The sequence below is a fragment of the Urocampus carinirostris genome, chromosome 1 (assembly GCF_059441175.1).
Source record: "Urocampus carinirostris isolate Australia breed hairy pipefish chromosome 1, RoL_Ucar_1.0, whole genome shotgun sequence".
Taxonomy (NCBI): domain Eukaryota; kingdom Metazoa; phylum Chordata; class Actinopteri; order Syngnathiformes; family Syngnathidae; genus Urocampus; species Urocampus carinirostris.
Genome location: NC_142349.1, coordinates 71,090,709 through 71,113,949, shown reverse-complemented (window position 1 = coordinate 71,113,949; position 23,241 = coordinate 71,090,709). Strand labels below are relative to the sequence as shown.

The 23,241-nt window shown below is 41.5% G+C and overlaps 1 protein-coding gene and 1 pseudogene across 2 annotated transcripts; one reads left to right on the top strand and one right to left on the bottom strand.

Moving 5' to 3' along the window:
• Positions 1 to 4,513: 4,513 nt before the first annotated feature.
• Positions 4,514 to 4,663, bottom strand: LOC148376718 (5.8S ribosomal RNA; annotated as a pseudogene).
• Positions 4,664 to 6,247: 1,584 nt separating this feature from the next.
• cahz (carbonic anhydrase) lies at positions 6,248 to 22,653 on the top strand. 2 transcript variants are annotated; one of them, XM_088350164.1, is made up of 8 exons: positions 6,248 to 6,526; positions 6,620 to 6,672; positions 10,934 to 11,131; positions 14,890 to 15,008; positions 18,049 to 18,141; positions 18,227 to 18,289; positions 18,364 to 18,519; positions 22,272 to 22,653. In XM_088350164.1, exons 2-8 carry the CDS (start codon positions 6,639 to 6,641, stop codon positions 22,389 to 22,391), a joined length of 783 nt encoding a protein of 260 aa, XP_088206290.1. In that variant the 5' UTR covers positions 6,248 to 6,526; positions 6,620 to 6,638; the 3' UTR covers positions 22,392 to 22,653. The 2 variants fall into 2 exon arrangements, with proteins under 2 accessions (XP_088206290.1, XP_088206283.1); XM_088350157.1 differs by lacking the exon at positions 6,248 to 6,526 and having other exon boundaries at positions 6,534 to 6,672.
• The last annotated feature ends 588 nt before the right edge of the window (positions 22,654 to 23,241 follow it).

Below are 23,241 nucleotides of genomic sequence, written 5' to 3'. Positions count from 1 at the left end.
GACGTCAAAATGCTCTCTGGGCTGTAGTTTGGGGACCACTTGCATAAAATATGTAAAACCAACATAGATAGATAGATAGATAGATAGATAGATAGATAGATAGATAGATAGATAGATAGATGAATGGGTGGAGGGAGAGATAGATAGATAGATAGATAGATAGATAGATAGATGAATGGGTGGAGGGAGAGATAGATAGATAGATAGATAGATAGATAGATAGATAGATAGATAGATAGATAGATAGATAGATAGATAGATAGATAGATAGATAGATAGATAGATAGATGAATGGGTGGAGGGAGAGATAGATAGATAGATAGATAGATAGATAGATAGATAGATAGATAGATAGATAGATAGATAGATAGATAGATAGATAGATAGATAGATAGATAGATGGGTGGAGGGAGAGATAGATGGATAGATGGATGAATGGGTGGAGGGAGAGATAGATAGATAGATAGATGGATGGACGTCAAAATGCTCTCGGGGCTGTAGTTTGGGGACCACTGGCATAAAATATGTAAAACCAACATAGATAGATAGATAGATAGATAGATAGATAGATAGATAGATAGATAGATAGATAGATAGATAGATAGATAGATAGATAGATAGATAGATAGATGGATGGATGGACGTCAAAATGCTCTCTGGGCTGTAGTTTGGGGACCACTTGCATAAAATATGTAAAACCAACATAGATAGATAGATAGATAGATAGATAGATAGATAGATAGATAGATAGATAGATAGATAGATAGATAGATAGATAGATAGATGAATGGGTGGAGGGAGAGATAGATAGATAGATAGATAGATAGATAGATAGATAGATAGATAGATAGATAGATAGATAGATAGATAGATGAATGGGTGGAGGGAGAGATAGATAGATAGATAGATAGATAGATAGATAGATAGATAGATAGATAGATAGATAGATAGATAGATAGATAGATAGATAGATAGATAGATAGATAGATAGATAGATAGATAGATAGATAGATGAATGGGTGGAGGGAGAGATAGATAGATAGATAGATAGATAGATAGATAGATAGATAGATAGATAGATAGATAGATAGATAGATAGATAGATAGATAGATAGATAGATACTTTATTCATCTCCGTCGGGAAATTCACACTTCCAGCAGTATCCTTTTGTTGTTTATTAACAGATTAACAGGATGGCCTCGGGGTGCTGTGTTGTAGTTTAGCAACAGTGGACTGGATGACGTCACGCTAGTCCAAAAGTTCGACGTCACTGCAGCAGATGGAAATCTTTGTGCCCAGGGTTACACCACCTCGTGTTCACGTGGATAGCGAGTCCGCCTCCCTTTCCGCTTCTCGCAGGCTTTTGTGTCTCTGTCTGTCCTAACAGCGCTGATCCCGGGTAGCTCCACATCAGTGTTCGGGATGCTAGACGTGAGCCACGTTTCCGTAAAACACAGCAAACTGCACTCCCTGGACGCTTTGATGTTTTTCACCAGCACAGCCAGTTGGTCGGTCTTCTTTGGTAGAGAGTTCTCATTTTCCATGATTACGGACGGTACTGAAGACTTATAACGCCGCTATTACCTCTTTCATGCAGCTTATCACTCAATATAACTCAGACACCAGTAATAATAACAATGATAACAATCGTGATAATAATAGTTAAAAACATAATATTGATACTTTGCCCGATCCGCCCGCTTCCAGTGTTTGTTTATACATCATTGTGCATCATATATCATTTGGTGAGGAATCAAAGGACGTGACATCCAATTGACCTGAGAAATAAAGAAGCATTTGTTCGACCTCAGTCCATTGGATTTCACCTGGGAGTGTCAGCAAATGGATTTAACCTGGGAGTGTCATTATAAAAGATGGCGGCACTCCTCCCTGTGTGAATACTCTATTTGGTTGACATTTGAAATAGAGCATGACAAAAACCATTAATGGGTGGAAGCAGTTTGAATGGGAGGATGGAAAAAACAAATATTGATGTTTCAGATTGAGATTATGTAAAGCAAAAACATATTAGAGTTGTTGTGTAACTGGGAAAATAAAGCAACAAGCTGAGTAAGAGAGGAACTTCAAATTCGGAGATTTGTGTTTAATTTTGATTTTAACAGCCGAACAGACATTTTTTTTATGTTTATGTTTCTTTCAATGCATATATTTTTGACACACTTATAACATACCTGTCGATTTATAGGTTCTCTGTCATGATTACTGATGGAAATCACCTGTGCCCGCTCATTTGGCGCCAACCGCCGCGGGTTCTGATTGGCTCCCTGTCACTATTTGATCCCAGTCCTGTCTGTCCCCTGTTGTCGGTCCGTCTGCAAACCTCAGTGTGTACTATGCAAGCCTTTTTTCGACCCTGACTCCCACCTGTTTGTCCCCCGGCTTCGACCCGTTTTTGATCTTGACCACTTTTACTCTACCGTTCTGGCCTACGACTCGCTTCTGACCCCGATCACGTTTTTGCTCTCCTGTCCCTGCTACTGACTGTTTTTTCTGTTCCTGACCCAACTGTCTGATCCACTTCCGCGTTCAGAGCGACCTGCTTCCCGCGTCCAGCAATCCCCGGATCGTGGGCGCAACCCTCTCCCTTCTTCAAATAAAACCAGTGAGACACGAAACCCAAGTGGGTTCTGTTTCCCTTCTGGTCCTGACAAAAACCATTTTGACTGGTTTTCAGTACAACCGCAACTTAATCAAACTAAGAGAACTGAGATTTGACAGCGATTCATTCCAAGTCCTTCAAATCGGGCTTCGATTTCGTAGTTGATTGGAGTGAATCCATCGCATGGTGTTTAAAGAGGAAGAGAAAAATGGTCTGCCCTGACCTTGTCTTAAAATAGCCTTTCCTACTTAGACCGCGAACCTCAGTGAATACTAGGCAAGCCTTTTTCGACCCTGACTTCCACCTGTCCCGTTTCTGCCCCCTTCTGTCTCCGACTACGACCTGTTTTGCTCCTTACCACGTCTGTTCTCCCATCCCGGCTTACTATTTGAACCCAGTCCCCTGTTGTCAGATCGTCTGCGGACCTCAGTGTACACTAGACAAGCCTTTTTTCGACCCTGACTCTCACCTGCCGGCTACGACCTGTTTTGATCCTGACCACGTCCGCTGTCCCGTCCCGGCTTACGACCTTTTTTGTCCCCGACTACGTCTACTCTCCCATTCTGGCTTACGACTCGTTTTCGACCGCGACCACGCCTTGCTCTAACAGTCCCGGCTACCGATGAGTTTTTCCGTCCCTTACACCACCATCACTCGCTACAAAAGATCCATATATATATCTATATATATCTATATATAGATATATATATACCGCTTATCCTCAGAAGGGTCGTGGGTGTGCCGGAGCAAATCCCAGCTATCTTTGGGCAGGGGACACCCTGAACCCGTTGCCAGCCAGTCGCAGGGCACACAGAGACAGACAAGTACAGACAACAGAGAGAAACTTTTACCAAAACTACAAGATTTTAGACCTTGAGATCATTTTAAAAACGTGGGCGTTATTTTCGACTTTGAGCTCAATTTTATTCCTCATATCAAAAACAACAAATTAGTTTTTTCGATATTCTCAAGAATATAGCCAGAGTCCGCCAATTTGTCTCTCAGGTAAACACGGAGGTACTGATGCACGCTTTTATAAATTCTTGTTTGGATTGTTGTAATGCCCTGCTCTCTGGTCTTCCCTAAAAAGAGAATTGCTAGCTTGCAACTGTTGCAGACCTCAGCAGCACGGGTGATTCTGGGGACCCGAGGAAGGGATCACATTACAACAGTTTTAAAATCACTGCGTTGGATCCCTGTGCGTTTCAGGATCAATTTTAAGATGCTTTTACTTGTTTAGGGCCATTCTATCCGTCAGATTTGCTACTATCATAACAGCCCTCTGATGTCTTCAAGGAGCAGTTTGTTGACTGTTCACAAGGTGAGGACCAAAATCAATAGTGAAGCAGTATTTAGCTACTTTGGTCCCCATCTATGGAAGCATCTGCCAGGGGACATCAGGTCTGCAGGTACCATTTCTATTTTTAAGAGGAGGTTCAAGACCCACTTTTTTTAATATGGCTTTTAATTGATCATTTTGATTGTTGATCTGTTTAAATTCTAATCTTTTACTGTATCTACATTTACTTCCCATTTTTATGGTTTGTTCTGCAGGTTTTTTTTATTTTCTATTTTTATATTTCAATGTTTCCTCATTTGGGGGCAGAAAATCGAGAGGCCATCGGCTGCCGTCCCTATCAGTTTGGTCCCTTTCCTCACATGATTAGTCTGTGCCTTGCCATAACCATATTTTCATCTCTATCACTACTTATTTTATTATTCTTGTATTTTAACCATTGTGTGTGCATGAGTATGCGTTGTTTTGGGGGGTTTACAGTCTTTTTGTACACTAAATGTTTTATACAGAACTACAAATACAGTAAGACCTCGGTTATCGCGGTTAATGGGGACCAAAACCACCCGCGATAAGTGAAAATCCGCGAAGTAGCGGCGCACCTTCAAAAAAGCAGCCATCTCCGGGCAGTGGGCAGGGGACACCCTGAACTGGTTGCCAGCCAATCGCAGCTGCAAATCACATTAGTTCTCGCAGCTAGCTGCGTTCTTCATCGACGCACGAGCCGAGTGATCCACCGCTAAGAGTTGTACAGCCGGGCGATTTTACGTCCGCCCGGGACGATCGGAGACAAATTCACGACAGGGTTTTTACTTATGCCGCACCGCGGGTGCCGTTCGGTCGCTAACCGCGAGCGAGCCCCTAACCCGCGGCGCGGGTACTTTCGGGCGCGATACGCACGACACCGCGACAAGCCGAGCGGGTCGGGCGCTCGGCGCGGAGGCTGGCGCTACACGGCCCTCGATGGCCCCGGCTGACGGACGGGCGGCCGCGGGGGAAAGGGGTAGCTAGGGGGACCTGTGGGGTTAGGGGGGGGACGGTGTAGCACCGAAATGGCGCGCCCGGAAACGAGAACGGCGTGCCGTGCTAGGGTCGTAGGCCGAGGGGGGAAAATGGATGGATACAAAGATGAATGGATAGATAGATAGATAGATAGATAGATAGATAGATAGATAGATAGATAGATAGATAGATAGATAGATAGATAGATAGATAGATAGATAGATAGATAGATAGATAGATAGATAGATAGATAGATAGATAGATAGATAGATAGATAGATAGATAGATAGATAGATAGATAGATAGATAGATAAAAAGATGGATAGATAAAAAGATGGATTGGTTAGATAAAAAGATGGATAGATAGATAGATAGATAGATAGATAGATAGATAGATAGATAGATAGATAGATAGATAGATAGATAAAAAGATGGATAAATAAAAAGATAGATTGGTTAGATAGATAGATAGATAGATAGATAGATAGATAGATAGATAGATAGATAGATAGATAGATAGATAGATAGATAGATAGATAGATAGATAGATAGATAGATAGATAGATAGATAGATAGATAGATAGATAAAAAGATGGATAAATAAAAAGATAGATTGGTTAGATAGATAGATAGATAGATAGATAGATAGATAGATAGATAGATAGATAGATAGATAGATAAAAAGATGGATAGATAAAAAGATAGATGGATAGATAAAAAGATAGATAGATAGATAGATAGATAAATAGATAGATAGATAGATAGATAGATAGATAGATAGATATATAGATAGATAGATAGATAGATAGATAGATAGATAGATAGATAGATAGATAGATAGATAGATAGATAGATAGATAGATAGGAAATGAAGATGAAAATCTGCGACGCCCCCTCCCAAAAAAACAAAACAAAAAAACATTTTTTTTTTTTTTTAAACCATTACAGACCGCGAAGCTCTGAAGCTGCGAACGTCGAACCGCGAAGTAGCGAGGTCCCACTGTAAATTAGATTTGATTTTTGGTTTGAACCATTGTATTGACAGTTTTAACAGCAATTAAACACATTCACAATTCCACCATATCATTGATTTGATTCGATACAATACAATTTTTATTTTTATTTAAAAAAAAAAAAGGCAGTTACGTATATACAAATAAAAGACTGTGGTTTTAGATTCTTAAACTAAACGAATGACGTCACCACATGACAGCCACCTGTAAACTAGTAATAAAGCTTTATAACCAATCAGGTAAGAGGTTTTTTTTTCTACCGTCACGCAAACAAATGACGATTGGGTTTGCAAACGCTTGCAGACTTTCAAAGAATAATTCGAATTCAGGATATTGCAAAGAAATCCGCTGGATCCCTCTCAGGTGGTGGGGGGGGGGAATGTCCCTGCAAAACGAGTCTGTAGCTTATTATAAGAGTATGAAAACCTCGAAGTATGTCCACTAAATGATGCAGTTTGAAGCATTGAATTGCGAGTTTCTATCTCGGGAATAAACAAAACCAAGCGGGACGGAATATTTAGAACAGCAATCGAACCATCCTCCTTTGCAGTTGCAGAATGGGGGCGCAGCTGCAGAAAGAAGCCAAACCCACCAGGGTGAGTACCCGGGGAGCCTCTATAAAACTTGGTTCTACCACTCTGCAGCCTCATTTGAATAACCTACTTCGATTGATTGCGTCTTTTTTGCAGGTACTGCTGAGGAACAGACATGTCTCATAAATGGGGATACGGACCGAGTAACGGTGAGTTCGAGTACTCAATGTATTTTGTGTTATTACTGCATATCTATTTACCTCAACCAACTACTCGCCTTATTAATTATTGCAATTCTTCTGATGAAACCATAATAAACCTTACAAACACAATGCTATTTACTCACAGCAAGACAGACCATGCAAAATAAAAACAGATTATTTATCTAAAAAAAAATAGACAAAAACAATTATTTAAGCGTCTTTTTTGGTTCTTTTCCCTCTTGCAGAAAATTTAATGGTCCTTATGATACATAGCAGTGAATTTTATAAAGGTTTTTAATGTTTTATCTACGAATATTGTACAAAATACAGGGAAAACGTATATGTTTCTCGATATTTGACCAAGTATAGGTGAGTTCAACCCTATATATGTATTATAACATCTCATCTCATCTCATTAGTCGTACCGCTTATCCTCATTAGGGTCGCGGGGGGGCGGGGGGCGGCTGGAGCCCATCCCAGCCATCTCCGGGCAGTGGGCAGGGGACACCCTGAACTGGTTGCCAGCCAATCGCAGGGCACACAGGGACAGACAACTCATTCGCTCATTCACACCTAGGGACAATTTGGACCGGCCAATTCACCTGACATGCATGTTTTTGGAATGTGGGAGGAAACCGGAGCCCACGCAAGCACGGGGAGAACATACAAACTCCGCACAGGAAGTCTGGAGCTGGATTTGAACCCATGACATGAACTGTGCCGCACAAGCGCTAACCACTGCCCCGCCGTGCTGCCGGTGGTTCGCGCCCCGGCCGAGTCATTCCTAAGACTTAAAAAGTGGTCGGCGGCGCCCTCTGTTGGCTGCGGCTGCATCGGCTCGCTACAACGGGTCAGGTGCATTTTCGTTCTGTGTACATTGTTACACAGTATGACAATACAAGGAAATTATTATTATTATTATTATTATTATATATATATATATATATATATATATATATATATATATATATATATATATATATATATATATATATACACACACATATCTGTATTATAACATTTTCTATTCAAATGATAACTATATTGATTAAGTAATCTGCATTCATTGTGAATTAATTAACCTAAAAGTATGGATGGATATAAATCAATTATCTTTAAATCATAATAAATAAAACCAAAGTAATATTCTTTGGTAATCGTAAGGCAAATCAAGTTTTAGAAGTAAAAATCGATGGTGCTGCAATAGACGCTGTATCAGAAATTAAGTTTTTGGGGGTCGTCATAGACAATAAATTAAGCTGGAAAACACACATCAGACACATACAAATCTGCTGTGGAGTACCACAGGGTTCTATCCTGGGTCCAAAGTTATTTCATCTACATATTAACGATATCTTTAATGTTTCAAAACTATTGAAAATAGTAATATTTGCAGACGACACTAACATTTTCTATTCAAATGATAACTATATTGATTTGGTAAACTACATTAATTGTGAATAAATGAACCTAAAAATATGGATGGATATAAAGAAATGATATTTAAATTTAAATAAAACCAACGTAATATTCTTTGGTAATCGCAAGGCAAATCAAGATTTAGAAGTAAAAATGTATCAGAAATTAAGTTTTTAGGGGTCGTCATAGACAATAAATTAAGCTGGAAAACACACATCAGGAACATACAAACTAAAGTCTCTAAAAGCATTTGAATAATGAATAAAGCCAAATTCATTTTAAACTATAATGCATTGTGTTTATTATATTGTTCTCTAGTTCTGCCATATTTAACATATTGTGCAGAAGTCAGGGGCAATCATTACAAAAGTTCACTACAGCCCCTAATTAAAACCATACACAGGGTAGGATATCGAGATCATACTCATATTTTATTCCTGCAGTCCAAATTATTAAAATTGAATGATTTAGTAAAATTTTTCACTTCACAACTGCCAAAAATTATACATTCGGTAAGAGGGAAATTTTAACTTGAGGGGCTGTCGTAAATTCAAAATCCCAAAGGTGAGAACCACCAGGAAAAGTATGTGCGTGTCTGTGTGTGGAGTCAAACTTTGGAACAATTTACAAGACGAGATCAAACAATGTCCAACTATTCACGTGTTCAAATTTAAATACAAAAAAACATTACTGGCAGAATACAGAAATGAAGAAAATGGCGTATGGATGATCCTAAATATTGGAAATACTGCGTTTACAACTATGGTTAACTGTGTTGTTATTGTTGCTATTGTTATATAATAACTGTTATTATTAATATTATTACTATTGTTGTTATTATCATTGGTGTGTTTAATAGGGAAGATGAAGGGGTATCTACTTCTTACTACCCATTTTCGGACAAGTTATGTAACATTATTTTGTTGTTGAGTTATTGTTTTCTGTTTTTATTTTAATGTTCGAAATAAAGTTTTTATTCAATTATTCATTATTGTATTATGATTAATACTGTCATTGATGATTGTTTATTTACTTAATTGACTTACTTACTTGGTTACTATCGAGACAATTTATATTGAAGCACTTGGATCTCCTATTTCCATTCTTATTTTGAATTTTTTTTTTAAATATGACTGAACCTTGTCATTGTGACCATTTCACTATCAGGAATTAGACTTAAGACTTTTCAGAGGAAGCGTTTGAAATTCTTAAAAATATGAACACATTAATATGATTTATATTTGTTTGGACTAAAAATATTTAGTGACATTTAGCTGAGGATGCTTGGAATGTGACAAAGTAGACAAGGAACTAGCAAGGAACCAAGGGGAATGAATACTAATAAAGGTAGGAGAACAATAGAGAGAGACACAAAAAACAACATGGGTACAGTGTGTCAATAACATTGTGGTTTAATACGTACACATATGTGCCAAATTAGGTTTTTGTAACGTAACCCCCGCGACAAACAAGGTTTCAGGTGGGTAATGAACAATCCCCTGATAGCGTTGCGTCGTCTGCTACAAGCCACGTGAACTCCTCTTTCCACGATGCTTTTAATGTACGTTTACGTTTTGTAGCGTCATCAATTTTGTTAGCTTCTTTTGAATATTTATTCTGGGGCTGAGGTTTTGGCTTGAATCCTTGAATCCTAAACAGTTATCCATTGTTCTCAGTGCGTCTACTTTGGAAAAGGATATGTGACCTTATAACACTCGGGAAAGTCCGGAAGCAGGAAGTTATACGATGCAGGCTTCTGATTGGCTGCCGAGTATGCAAATTGCAGAACGAACCGAAATTCCAATATTTCCAAACCGAACGAAGATTTCGAAATCGGAATAAAGCAAATGTTACGAAGTTATTTCAGACTCTGTTTTTCATGTTTCTAAAAAAGTGCGATGTAGCAAAGCTGCACGTGCAGAGCGCTCGTCTTGGGATCAAAAGGTAGCAGGTTCGATTCCCGGCTCCTCCGTGGTATATGTCAAAGTGTCCTTGGGCAAGACGCTGAATCCCTAATGCCCCCAATAGGCAAGTAAGCGCATGGCTGACTCCCTATTGGTGTGTGAGTGTGTGTGTTTGAATGGGTAAGTGTGAAGCACATTGTAAAGTGCTTTGGGAGGTCTTCAGAGACTTGAAAAGCGCTGTATAGATGCAGGTTTACATTACATTTACTGTAAAATCCTGACTATAGAGCGCACCTAATTATAAGCCGCAGCCACCATCTTTTGAGCGACTTGCCAAAATTGTACTTACACAAGCCGCACTTGTGTACAAGCCGCGCCCACATTAAAGCTTACAATCACAAGTTTAACCCAGACTAGGCTGTAAATTCCACAATTGTAACTAAATAGATACTATACAATCCTAGAACCACAATCGGCATCATGAACGGAAAATGATACCCGTAATTAACGTATGATGCAGACTTGTAAAGTCCGGGTCCCGTTGAATGTAATCCAAGGAAACAAAATGTATATTTCCAAAGTTAAGGGTGGGAAAAATATATATCCACTATTGTCCGCTGCGACAAGAGACAGATCTACCGGTAACTCAGCTTTACCCCACTTCCCATCAGCCCGCGTTTGCTCCGCCCCTTCTTTTTGAGTCGTCGTAGAACACATTTGAATGGGTAAGTGTGAAACACATTGTAAAGCCTTTTGGGAGGTCTTCATTGACTTGAAAAGCGCTATAGAAATGCAGATTTACATCGAATCAATGAATGAATTCCAAAATTTGACTCCACACACAGACATACTTTTCCTGGTGGTTCTCACCTTTGGGATTATGAATTCACTACAGCCCCTTGACAATAAAGACAATTCAAATCGTCATTCTAACTGTTTCACAGGTCCTGACAAGTGGGAAGAAGGTTTCCCGATTGCCAATGGGCCGAGGCAGTCTCCGATCGATATCGTCCCACAGGAAGCCCAGTTTTCGTCCTCTCTAAAGGCCCTGAAAATTAAATATGACCCATCTAACTCCATGGGCATCCTCAACAACGGGCATTCCTTCCAGGTTGACTACGCGGATGATAATGATTCTTCCAGTGAGTAATTAATTAGTAATTACTGCTCGCACATTCTCAGCGCACAAGAAAATCTAGCCAGCGCACAAAAATCAGGGCTCAAAATTATGAATTAAGAAGCGACTTAAGTCAAAGTTACGGTGCATGAAGGTCAAAATACACGGGTTCCCCCGACGTTGTGTCCTAAATGCGGTATTTTGAAGTCGAGTCGAGGTAGAACGAAGTTGAGTAAAGTTAGTAGAGTTTGTCGGGGAACCGGCTTTTTCGGCTCGGCTCACTAAAATGAACCGGCTCTTTGGGGTCCTAATCGGCTCTTCGGGTTGTTTTTGCTTCTTTCATCCCAACATGACCAAATATTATGTCAAATGATGCACAAAATGACTTAAAAGAAAGGGGGAAATAGAACAAAAAAGAAAAAATACCAAAATGAAAAAGGAGTGAAAAGCTGAGAAAAAAAAGAAACAAAAGGAAGAGAAAAAAACAAGGAAAAATTTAGAAAAAAGCCAGAAAAAAAGAACTGTTTTGTTTCTCACGTTCTCTCTTTCTGTCTCTCGCTTTCTCTCTCTCTCCTCTTTGTCTCTTTCTGTCTCTCTCTCTCTCTCCTCTTTGTCTCTCTCTCTCTCTCTCTCTCTCTCTCTCCTCTTTGTCTCTTTCTCTCACTGTGTCTTTTTACCTTCTTTTGCTCTCTCTTTTTTTTTCTCTCTATCTTGCTTTACGCTCCTCTCTTTCTCCCCTTTTCTCTTTTCTCTCTTTCTATTTTTCTTTGGATAACTTTCTCTCTTTCTCTTCCCCTCTCTCACTATTTCTCTTTGTATCTGTTTTGTTTCTTATGTTCTCTCTTTCTGTCTCTCACTTTCTCTTTTCTCTCTCTCTCTCTCTCTCTCTCTCTCTCTGCCTCTCTCTCTCTCTCTCTCTCTCTCCTCTTTGTCTCTTTCTCTCACTGTGTCTTTATACCTTCTTTTGCTCTCTCTATTTTTCTTTGGATATCTTTCTGTCTTTCTCTTCCCCTCTCTCACTATTTCTCTTTGTATCTGTTTTGTTTCTCACGTTCTCTCTTTCTGTGTCTCTCTCTCTCTCTCTCTCTCTCTCTCTCTTTCTTTGTCCCACCCTCTTTCTTTTTCTCTCCCTCTCTTATTTCTTTCCCTCCAATCTACTTGTCCGGCCCCCCGAGAGAACGTTTTAGATGTATATAAAAGGATTTCCCGGGCCGTGAGTTTGACACCTGTGTTCTGAAAGGTCCAAATATTGAAAGAAAATGTTCTTTCAGTTTTCACCCACAACTTGATTTAGCAACCCTCCATCTTCTCATATTTTTAGACTGGTTACTGTACCGCAAATATTCCTCAAAGCCTTTATCTGCTGGCTGTGTTGATGTCTCCACCCTGCTGTGTGCAGTGCAGCAGATAACAATATCTGATGATGTCACGGCTCTTTTGCGTCACTAACTTGTTAGTCGGATGTATTCGCATTAGCATGGAAGATGCTAATCACAAACCTGTCAAGGTCCGGGGCCCCGTGCCCTTACAAACTGTTGTATTTTCTCTCATTAGCCGTACCGCTTATCCTCATTAGGGTCGCGGGGGGGCTGGAGCCCATCCCAGCCATCTCCGGGCAGTGGGCAGGGGACACCCTGAACTGGTTGCCAGCCAATCGCAGGGCACACGGGGACAGACAACTCAATCGCTCATTCACACCTAGGGACAATTTGGACCGGCCAATTCACCTGAAATGCATGTTTTTGGAACATGGGAGGAAACCGGAGAACATACAAACTCCGCACAGGAAGTCTGGAGCTGGATTTGAACCCACGACAGGTTCCCATGACATGAACTGTGCCGCACAAGCGCTAACCACTGCTCCGCCGTGCTGCCCTGTTGTATTTTCCCTTATAAAATACAAAATAATCTTACACCATGTTTTTTTTTTAACATGTTTATTGATGTCGTTTAACATGTTATATTGTACATGTGTTTCTTTATATCAGGGGTGTCAAACTCATTTGAACTCGGGGGGCCACACGATAGAACAAACATTCTGTCGGGGGCCGGACGAGTAGATTAAAGAGAAAGAAAAAGAGATAAAGAAATATGAGAAAGAGGGAGGGAAAAGGAGAGAGGGCGGGACAAAGAAAGAGAAAGAGAGAGAGGGAAAGAGCATGAGAAACAAAAGATAAAAAGTGGTGAGAGGGGGAAAAGAAAGGGAGAGGAAGAAAGAAATCCAAAGAGAAATAGAAAGACGGAAGGAGAGAAAAGAGAAAGGAAAGTGCAAAAGGTATGGAGAGAGAAAGAGAAAAGGAGAAAAGGAAGTTAGAGCAAAAGACGTTAAAAGACACAGAGAGAGAAAGAGACAATGAGCAACAAAGGAAGAGAAAAAGAGAGACACAGAGAGACAGAGTGGGAGAAAGGGGTGGAAAAGAAAGAGAGAGAGAGAGAGAGAGAGAGAGAGAGAGAGAGAGAGAGAGAGAGAGAGAGAGAGAAATATAAGTACAGTGTCTTTGTGAGAGGCACCTGGCTTATATACATATTTCAACCTGCAGCTTGTTTTTCTCTTGCGCTTCTCTGGGTGTTGTCTCGCGGGCCGGATTCAATCCCTCAGCGGGCCTGATTTGGCCCGCGGGCCGCCTGTTTGACACCTGTGCTTTATATCATATATATTGTTAATTAACATTTTGTTGTGAGATCCTGAGTTGCTCGACATGAATGAGTTTTATTATAAAAAAAGTTCAAAAATGAAGTCGCTTGAACGTTCACTGTAGAAGGAAAAAATACATGCAATTATAATTAAGTAGAATAGTACATTTTCTTATTCAAATTATGAATTCATTTTCTGCATTTAATTATTGTTGGTAATATACTGATTAAGGGGATAACCACAAACCTGTCTTTTATCATTTTTTGCTTTTATACTTCCTTTTTTTCTTAACTTCTTTATACTTCAAAATAATTCGTAATATAATGCATCAAAGCAAGTGAGCCGTTTGAGAGCCGGCTCTCTTTAATGAGTTGAGCCGAAAAAGCCGGTTCTCTAAAAAGAGACGGACTTCCTTTCACTACATAACTACCACATGAAATCCGAGGGGACAGACGCATGCGCACAGTAGCATCAAACCGATCGCTTCGTTTGCAACGGGAAAAAAAACGATACCGAGATAGAGGCTTCCGCGGCGAACTCGTTTGACTTGATTGATTTGCCGTTTGGTGATAGTCGGCAGGGTTAGGTAGGGTTACTTTAACTTGATTACTTTAATTACTATTGGAGTAATCCAAAATTAATTGAAAGTAATCAAGTTAAAGTAACCCAACCCTAATAGTCGGTGTATACCGGATGGTACCCATCATTGACAAAGGGTTTTTCCGTACAGATTTTCTCGTACGTGGTACACGTCTTAAAATGCATAACAAACGTACTTTGTCGGGCAAAAACATACAGGTTTGACAGGTATGATGATTGTTGTGAAACCATCAAGTGAGTATTTACTTACTTAGAATTAATCAGGCTAAGGATGTCAGGAAACAAACCAGGAAGCAGGAAGTCGGAACTCATATGCGTAGACGATCCGTCACTTTAATTAGGAAATAAAAGCAACGGGCAGTGTTTAAGCAATCAGTTCAATGCGTCTCAGCCGGTGTCAAGGGGCGGGGCCAGCTGGGCGCCATGACAACCGTGCAGGACATGACAAAGGATGAAATCTCAACGTGACCGAATAAAGTGCAGTTTGGAACGCAGACCTGTTAGGAGTTGGATTCAATTAATACAATCTAATGTTTTTCTTATTACAGCCCTTACTGGGGGTCCCATTTCTGGAACATACCGTCTGAAGCAGTTTCACTTCCACTGGGGTGCAAGTGATGAAAGAGGTTCCGAGCACACCATCAATGGCATCAAGTTCCCGTGTGAGGTACTGGAAACGAAATTTGAGCTAATGCCTGAAAGATTTGATAGTGTTTAAGAAAATGACCTCAGTCAGGGTTTGTGTCAAGAAATTCGTAGACTTTATTGGTCACATTAGATGACTGTTCAAATGACAACGAACTAGCAAGGAACCAAGGGGAATGAATATTAACAAAGGTAGGAGAACAATAGAGAGCCACGAAAAAACACATAATAATAATAATAATAATAATTTCCTTGTATTGTCATTCTGTGTAACAATGTACACAGAACGAAATGTCGATTGCACCTGACCCGTTGTAGCGAGCCGATGCAGCCGCAGCCAACAGAGGGCGCCGCCGACCACTTTTTAAGTCTTAGGAATGACTCGGCCGGGGCGCGAACCACCGACCTTCCAGTCTCTAAGCGGGCACCTTACCATCTAGGCTACTGAGCTGGTGGGTGCAGGATCGTGACAGTGTGTCGATGACATTGTGGTTTAATATGTACACATATATGCCAAATTAGGTTTTCGTAACGTAATCCCTGCGACAAACAAGGTGAGGTACTGGAAACTAAATTTGAGCTAATGCCTGAAAGATTTGATAGTGTTTAAGAAAATGACCTCAGTCAGGGTTTGTGTCAAGAAATTCTTAGACTTCATTGGTCACATTAGATGACTGTTCAAATGACAAGGAACTAGCAAGGAACCAAGGGGAACGAATACTAAGTGTTTAAGAAAATAACCTCAGTCAGGGTTTGTGTCAAGAAATTCGTAGACTTTATTGGTCACATTAGATGACTGTTCAAATGACAACGAACTAGCAAGGAACCAAGGGGAATGAATACTAATAAAGGTAGGAGAACAATAGAGAGAGCCACAAAAAAACACATGGGTTGGGTTTGTGTCAAGAAATTCTTAGACTTTATTGGTCACATTAGATGACTGTTCAAATGACAACGAACTAGCAAGGAACCAAGGGGAATGAATACTAAGTGTTTAAGAAAATAACCTCAGTCAGGGTTTGTGTCAAGAAATTCGTAGACTTTATTGGTCACATTAGATGACTGTTCAAATGATAAGGTACTAGCAAGGAACCAAGGGGAATGAATACTAACAAAGGTAGGCGAACAATAGAGAGCCACGAAAAAACACATGGGTGCAGGATCGTGACAGTGTGTCGATGACATTGTGGTTTAATATGTACACATATATGCCAAATTAGGTTTTTGTAACGTAACCCCTGCGACAAACAAGGTGAGGTACTGGTAACGAAATTTGAGCTAATGCGTGAAAGATTTGATAGTGTTTAAGAAAATGTCCTCAGTCAGGGTTTGTGTCAAGAAATTCCTAGACTTTATTGGTCACATTAGATGACTGTTCAAATGACAACGAACTAGCAAGGAACCAAGGGGAATGAAACAAGGTTTCAGGTGGGTAATGAACAATCCCCTGATAGCGTTGCGTCGTCTGCTACAGGCCACGTGAACTCCTCTTTCCACGATGTTTTTAATGTACGTTTACGTTTTGTAGCGTCATCAATTTTGTTAGCTTCTTTTGAATATTTGGTCTGGGGCTGAGGTTTTGGCTTGAATCCTTAAACAGTTATCAATTTTTCTTGCGTTCTCAGTGCGTCTACTTTGGAAAAGGATATGCAAATGCGTGTCCGGAAGCACAAAGTTATTTGATGCGGGCTTCTGATTGGCTGCCGAGTACGCAAATTGCAGAACGGACCGAAATTCCAAAATTTCCAAACCGAACGAAGATTTCGAAATCGGAATAAAGCAAATGTTACGAAGTTATTTCAGACTCTGTTTTTCATGTTTCTAAATAAGTGCGATGTAGCAAAGCTGCACGTGCAGAGCTCTCGTCTTGGGATCGAAAGGTCGCAGGTTCGATTCCCGGCTCCTCCGTGGTATATATCAAAGTGTCCTTGGGCAAGACGCTGAATCCCTAATGCCCCCAATAGGCAGGTAGGCGCTTTGCATGGCTGACTCCCTATTGGTGTGTGAGTGTGTGTGTTTGAATGGGTAAGTGTGAAGCACATTGTAAAGTGCTTTGGGAGGTCTTCAGAGACTTGAAAAGCGCTGTATAGATGCAGGTTTACATTACATTTACTGTAAAATCCTGACTATAGAGCGCACCTAATTATAAGCCGCAGCCACCATCTTTTGAGCGACTTGCCAAAATTGTACTTACACAAGCCGCACTTGTGTACAAGCCGCGTGCGCCCACATTAAAACTTGCGATACAATCACAAGTTTAACCCAGACTAGGCTGTAAATTCCACAATTGTAACTAAATAGATACTATACAATCCTAGAACCACAATCGGCATCATGAACGGAAAATGATACCCGTAATTAACGTATGATGCAGACTTGTAAAGTCCGGGTCCCGTTGAATGTAATCCAAGGAAACAAAATGTATATTTCCAAAGTTAAGGGTGGGAAAAATATATGTCCACTATTGTCCACTGCGACAAGAGACAGATCTACCGGTTACTCAGCTTTACCCCACTTCCCATCAGCCCGCGTTTGCTCCGCCCCTTCTTTTTGAGTCGCCGTAGAACACATAACAGAATAAATCTCTAAAATAAATACATTACAAAAATATACAGTTGCAAATACATATTATACACGGTTACACATATTTACGAAGAAAGACGGTACACCGAGAGAGTTTTCAAAGCTTTAATAATAATAATATAACTTTCATCCCAAACCGTGCCTTACACGCTAGTAGGATCACGCTAATTGTGAAATTCGCGGTAGATCGTCCTCAACTTCTTCTCATAACTACTGCCATCAAGGGCGCCTTCCTCATTATCGGAATGTATCTTTACTTTACAGACAATGTATGCATAGATTTAGAGGTTACAGTCTTTCTTGGCGCACTTATTCTACTGGTCATAATCTTACCTTTTATACTCCAGCGCCTCTGGTGGCCGTTAGAAAAATGACATAAATTGGCCGCTTCACTGAATAAGCCGCAGGGCAGAACATTTGGGAAAAAAGTAGCGGCTTATAGTCCGGAATTTACGGTACATTAACTCCAGTCTCTTTAGCTTCATCTGGTGCACTGGAACACCAAATACCCCAACTTTGGAGAAGCAGCCAGCCAACCTGATGGACTCGCTGTCGTCGGGGTCTTACTGAAGGTGGGTCATCTACGTCATGACTGAGATATGATCAGTTATCTGCTCGTCGCAGGAACCTTGGACTGTACGATTGTTGTCTTCACAGATCGGTGCTGCCAACCCCAGACTGCAAAAAGTGTTGGATGCCTTAGCTTCCATTAAGACAAAGGTGAAGCTTCACTCTTCAATGTGTTTTTGTTTTGAGGCCATACTGGAACAGTAATCCTGTAATGGTTTCTTCAGGGAACACAAACTACCTTTCCTAATTTCGACCCTGAGAGTCTTCTTCCGGCCTCTCTGGACTATTGGACATACGATGGCTCCCTGACCACACCTCCTCTCTTGGAGAGTGTCACATGGATTGTTCTCAAGGAGCAAATAAGTGTCAGCCCTGCACAGGTACTTCTAGTTGATTGCAGTTTATGTTGTGCTAGAAAGTGATATGTTTAGTTTACTGGTGGGTTGGTGGCTCCCTGAACCACTACAGTCGTAGGGACTGTTGGGAATTACCGTAAATTCCGGACTATAGAGCGCACCTGATTATAAGCCGCACCCACCACATTTGGGACGGCAGTAGCTCAGGAGGTAGAGCGCTCGTCTTGGGATCAAGGGATCCCAGTTCCAATCCCGGCTCGTCCGTGTTACATGTCGAAGTGTCCTTGGGTAAGACACTGAACCCCTAATACCCCCAATAAGCAGGTTAGCGTCTTACATGGCTGCAATACAAGGCCTCTATTGGGAAATGTGGAGCACATTGTAAAGCGCTTTGGCAAGTCATTGACTTGAAAAGCGCTATATAAATGCAGATCATCTCATTTTATTTTAAGAGGATAGTGGCTTTTGTACTTACACAAGCCGCACCTGTATATAAGCCGCATGGGCCCGAGTTAAAATATGTAACGTAATCATAAAATTAACCCAAACCCAACTTTGAGTCCCGCGATTTTAACTGAATACATTCACAGTTCAAAAACCACAACTGGCAATATAACGGAAAACGATACCGGTACTTAACATTGGTTGCAGACCTGCAGAGTCCGGGTCCCGTTAAAAGTAATCCAAGGAAAAAAAGTGTATATTTCCAAAGGTAAGGGTGGGAAAAATATATATCCACTATTGTCTGCCGTGTCCACAAACACTCACCTTTACCAGTCCCCACTTCCTGTCATTCCCCGCGTCTGTTACGCCCCTTCTTTTTAATTGGTCAGTGCAAGACTTATCAGAATAAGTGTCCAAAATAAATACAAATACATACATTACAAAAATATACAGTTGCAAATACATATTATACATGGTTACACATATTTACGAAGAAAGACAGACACCGAGAGAGTTTTCAAAGCTTTAATAATAATATAACTTTCATCCCAAACCGTGCCTGTGAAGGGTAGCAAAACGCTACTAGGAACACGCTTGCAACACATTGAATCGATCTGTTAAAAAAACAATCCATTCTTGCAGAAATTACGGTAAACCGTCCTCATCTACCTCCTTATAATTGGCGTCATCAAAGTTGTCTTGCCCAGTATGGGTAAGAGACTTTGTCATATATACGTCGTCCCACGCTCCCTTAATCAAAAACACGCTAGCAACACGCTCGCAAGGTATTTTACCTTGCGTGCAGTAGCTCTGTTTCCTTCTTTATCGGACTGCTCGATTGCATTTAGCTTGTAAGCTGCGTCATGTGCCTTGAATTCGAGCGCCGCTGGCGGCTGTTAGAAAAATGACATATATTGGCCGCATCACTGAATAAGCCGCAGGGTTGAAAGTTTGGGAAAAAAGTAGCGACTTATAGTCCGGAATTTACTTTTTCCAGCTACCGAACTTCCTGTGCGGAGTTTGCATGTTCTCCCCGTGCTTGCGTGGGTTTCCTCCGAGCACTCCGGTTTCCTCCCACATTCCAAAGACATGCATTTCAGGTGGATTGGCCGGTCCAAATTGTCCCTAGTTGTGAGTGAGCGAGTTGTCTGTCCCTGTGTGCCCTGCCATTGGCTGGCAACCAGTTCAGGGTGTCCCCTGTCCACTGTTTGATGATGGCTGGGATGGGCTCCAGCACCCCCGCGACCCTACTGAGGTGAGATGAGATGAGACAAAAATATAACATTATATTCATAACGCGGGCAGCACGGCAGCGCAGTGGTTAGCGCTTGTGCAGCACAGTTCATGTCATGGGAACCTGTCGTGGGTTCAAATCCAGCTCCGGACATCCTGTGTGGAGTTTGTATGTTCTCCCCGTGCTTGCGTGGGTTTCCTCCGGGCACTCCGTTTTCCTCCCACATTCCAAAAACATGCATTTCAGGTGAATTGTCCGGTCCAAATTGTCCCTAGGTGTGAATGAGCGAATGAGTTGTCTGTCCCTGTGTGCCCTGCGATTGGCTGGCAACCAGTTCAGGGTGTCCCCTGCCCACTGCCCGGAGATGGCTGGGATGGGCTCCAGCCCCCCCGCGACCCTAATGAGGATATGCGGTACGGCTAATGAGATGAGATGAGATATTCATAACGCAATCATTACAATTGTTGCCAATTGGTTGGTTGTTTCAGTCAATTCACACAGAGATCCGAACATTCTAAGAGTAACTTTCCATTAATTTATAAAAACGTGTGTTTTGTAAGGCAGTTTGCATGTTCTCTCCGTGCTTGCATGGGTTTCATCCCACATTCCAAAAACATGCATATTAGGTCAAAATTGTCTCTAGTGAGTTGTCTGTCCCTGTGTGCCCTGCGACTGTCTGGCAACTAGTTGAGGGTGTCCCCTGCCCACTGCCTGAAGATAGCTGAGATGGGCTCCAGCACCCCCGCGACCCTACTGAGGATAAGCGGTGCAGATCATGGATGGATGGGTGTGTTTTGTAAGAGTTAGCCAAATCTGACTGTGCTTTTTGACATTTTTTGCCTGTGAGCATTGTCATGGATGTCATCAGGCAAGTTTCTTCCTCATGGTTGAGTCATGAACACTGAAATGAACTGCCCCAAAGGATGCCAGCAGCTCCTGAAATGTTGCGTGCAGCTAGAAAAATGAACCGTTAAGTTTTTCCTCTGCTCACTTTGCTTAGCTTCAGTGTTAATCTCCAGATCCAAAATGAACTATTTTACTTTTTTTTCTATTACTTTAGTGGGATGGTTCATACAACATTATATTCTGTAGTTGTCAGAACCAGAACAGAAACAGGACCCAATCGCGTGACGTTCTCATACAAGCCTTTATTTAACGGGAAATGGGGAGTCATGCACGTTAGGCAGCCGGTCTGGCGTGGAAGGACAGGAAACCAGAGACCGATGAGACCGATTCCAACTGCCTGAGTTGATATCGGACAGGTGGGGTCGATACCGGACAGGAAGGGACAGACGGGATGGATAACGAATCAGGGTATCGAAAATTAACAGGCGAAACTAGACGGGAACGAAAACAGGAGAAAATAACAAACAGGACAAAAATAGACACAAGCAAAACTGGAGACCGAAATTAAACAGGACAAAATAAACGGGAACAATACCGGACAGGAAAATCCAACAGGAAAACAGGACCAAGTCTCAGAACCCACGTCTTGTGGGGCAGAAGTTCGTTGACGGGCTGACAAAAAAGCAAGAGAGCGCTGAGCTTAAATAGACATAAAGCCAATCCCTCAACAAGCCGCACCTGGCACCACATGGGCGGGGCCAATTGGGCACCATGGCAACCGTGACACACACAGGCACGGCCAATTGGGCGCCATGGCAACCATGATAGTAGTGAACTTATGATATTCACAATAAAATGAGATGTGGTCCCTCGATCATGCCAATTGACCGAAGAAGAAGAAGAAATCGAGACGGGCCATCTACTGTTAAGGAGTGTGAGTGACCCTCCGTTTTTTTTTCTTATTATTATTTTCCCAAGGCAAAGGCCCGCGACTCACTGAAAACAGGTCCGCGACCCAGACCCACCCGTTGAGAAACACTGATCTAGAGCACGAATGATCATGTATCTATTGGTTAGCATTCTGCGCTCTCACCGCCGCGACCCGTGTTCGATTCCCATTGCATCAAATGCTTTGTGAATTGCAGAAATACGGTACTGTTCTACCGTAAATCTTGTGTATAACGCGCACCCATATTTTGAGGGTTTTTTTTCGTACACGAATAAATACGGTATCTCTCTCCTTCACCCATAGATGGCAATCTTCCGCAGTCTTCTCTTCACTGGAAAAGGAGAGGACGAGTGCTGCATGGCGGACAACTACCGACCTCCTCAGCCTTTGAAGGGACGCCCAGTCCGCGCCTCCTTCAAATAAATACGGCTTTATTCTTATTGGATTTCCCAGTGTGCACACAAAAGTGCTTGGCGAAATCCTCAAAACAATTACTCAACTTGGTGCGAAAAGTATTTGTGTACTACGTATAGTACCTATCTATGCCTATGACGTATAGTGACAAGCGCAATAATGAAATGCTAGTAGATGGCAATTACTTTCTAATATATGTATCAGGAGATATTTTGGCTTGATGGCGTGTGAAGTTTTTTTCTTTTGCTCAATAAAAATTGTGGAACAATTACTTGAGAGTCTCTCCTTTTGATTCCTTTATAGAAGGGGTGTCAAACTCATTTTAACTCGGGGGCCACACGATAGAACAAACATTCTGTCGGGGGCCGGACTAGTAGATTAAAGAGAAAGGAAAAGAGAGATAAAGAAAAAAGAGAAAGAGGAAGGGAAAAGGAGAGAGGGTGGGATAAAGAAGAAAAAGAGAGAGAGGGAGGGAGCGTGAGAAGCAAAAGAGATAAAAAGAGAAGTCGTGACAGGGGGGGACAGGGAGGGAGAAGAAGAAATAAATCCAAAGAGAGATAGAAAGACCAAAGGAGAGAAAAGAAAGCGTGAAGGGTCGAAAGAGAGAAAGAAAAGAGAGAAAAGGAAAAAAGGAAGTTAGAGCAAAAGAAGTTAAAAAGACACTGAGAGAGAAAGAGACAAAAAACAACAAAGGAAGAGAAAAAGAGAGACACAGAGAGTGAAAGACAGAGACAGAGTGGGAGAAATGGGGTGGAAATGAGAGCGAGAGGCTGACCTCGACCCAGGACGTTGTGAATCGGTGGGCGGAGTACTTCGAAGACCTCCTCAATCCCACCGGCACGTCTTCCTTTGGGGAAGC

Coding starts and splice junctions, on each gene's coding strand:
- cahz (XM_088350164.1), top strand. CDS start 6,639: ATGTCTCATAAATGGGGATACGGACCGAGTAACG. Junction 15,009..18,048: donor GCATCAAGTTCCCGTGTGAG/GTACTGGAAACG, acceptor CAGTCTCTTTAG/CTTCATCTGGTGCACTGGAA. Junction 18,142..18,226: donor TCGTCGGGGTCTTACTGAAG/GTGGGTCATCTA, acceptor TTGTCTTCACAG/ATCGGTGCTGCCAACCCCAG.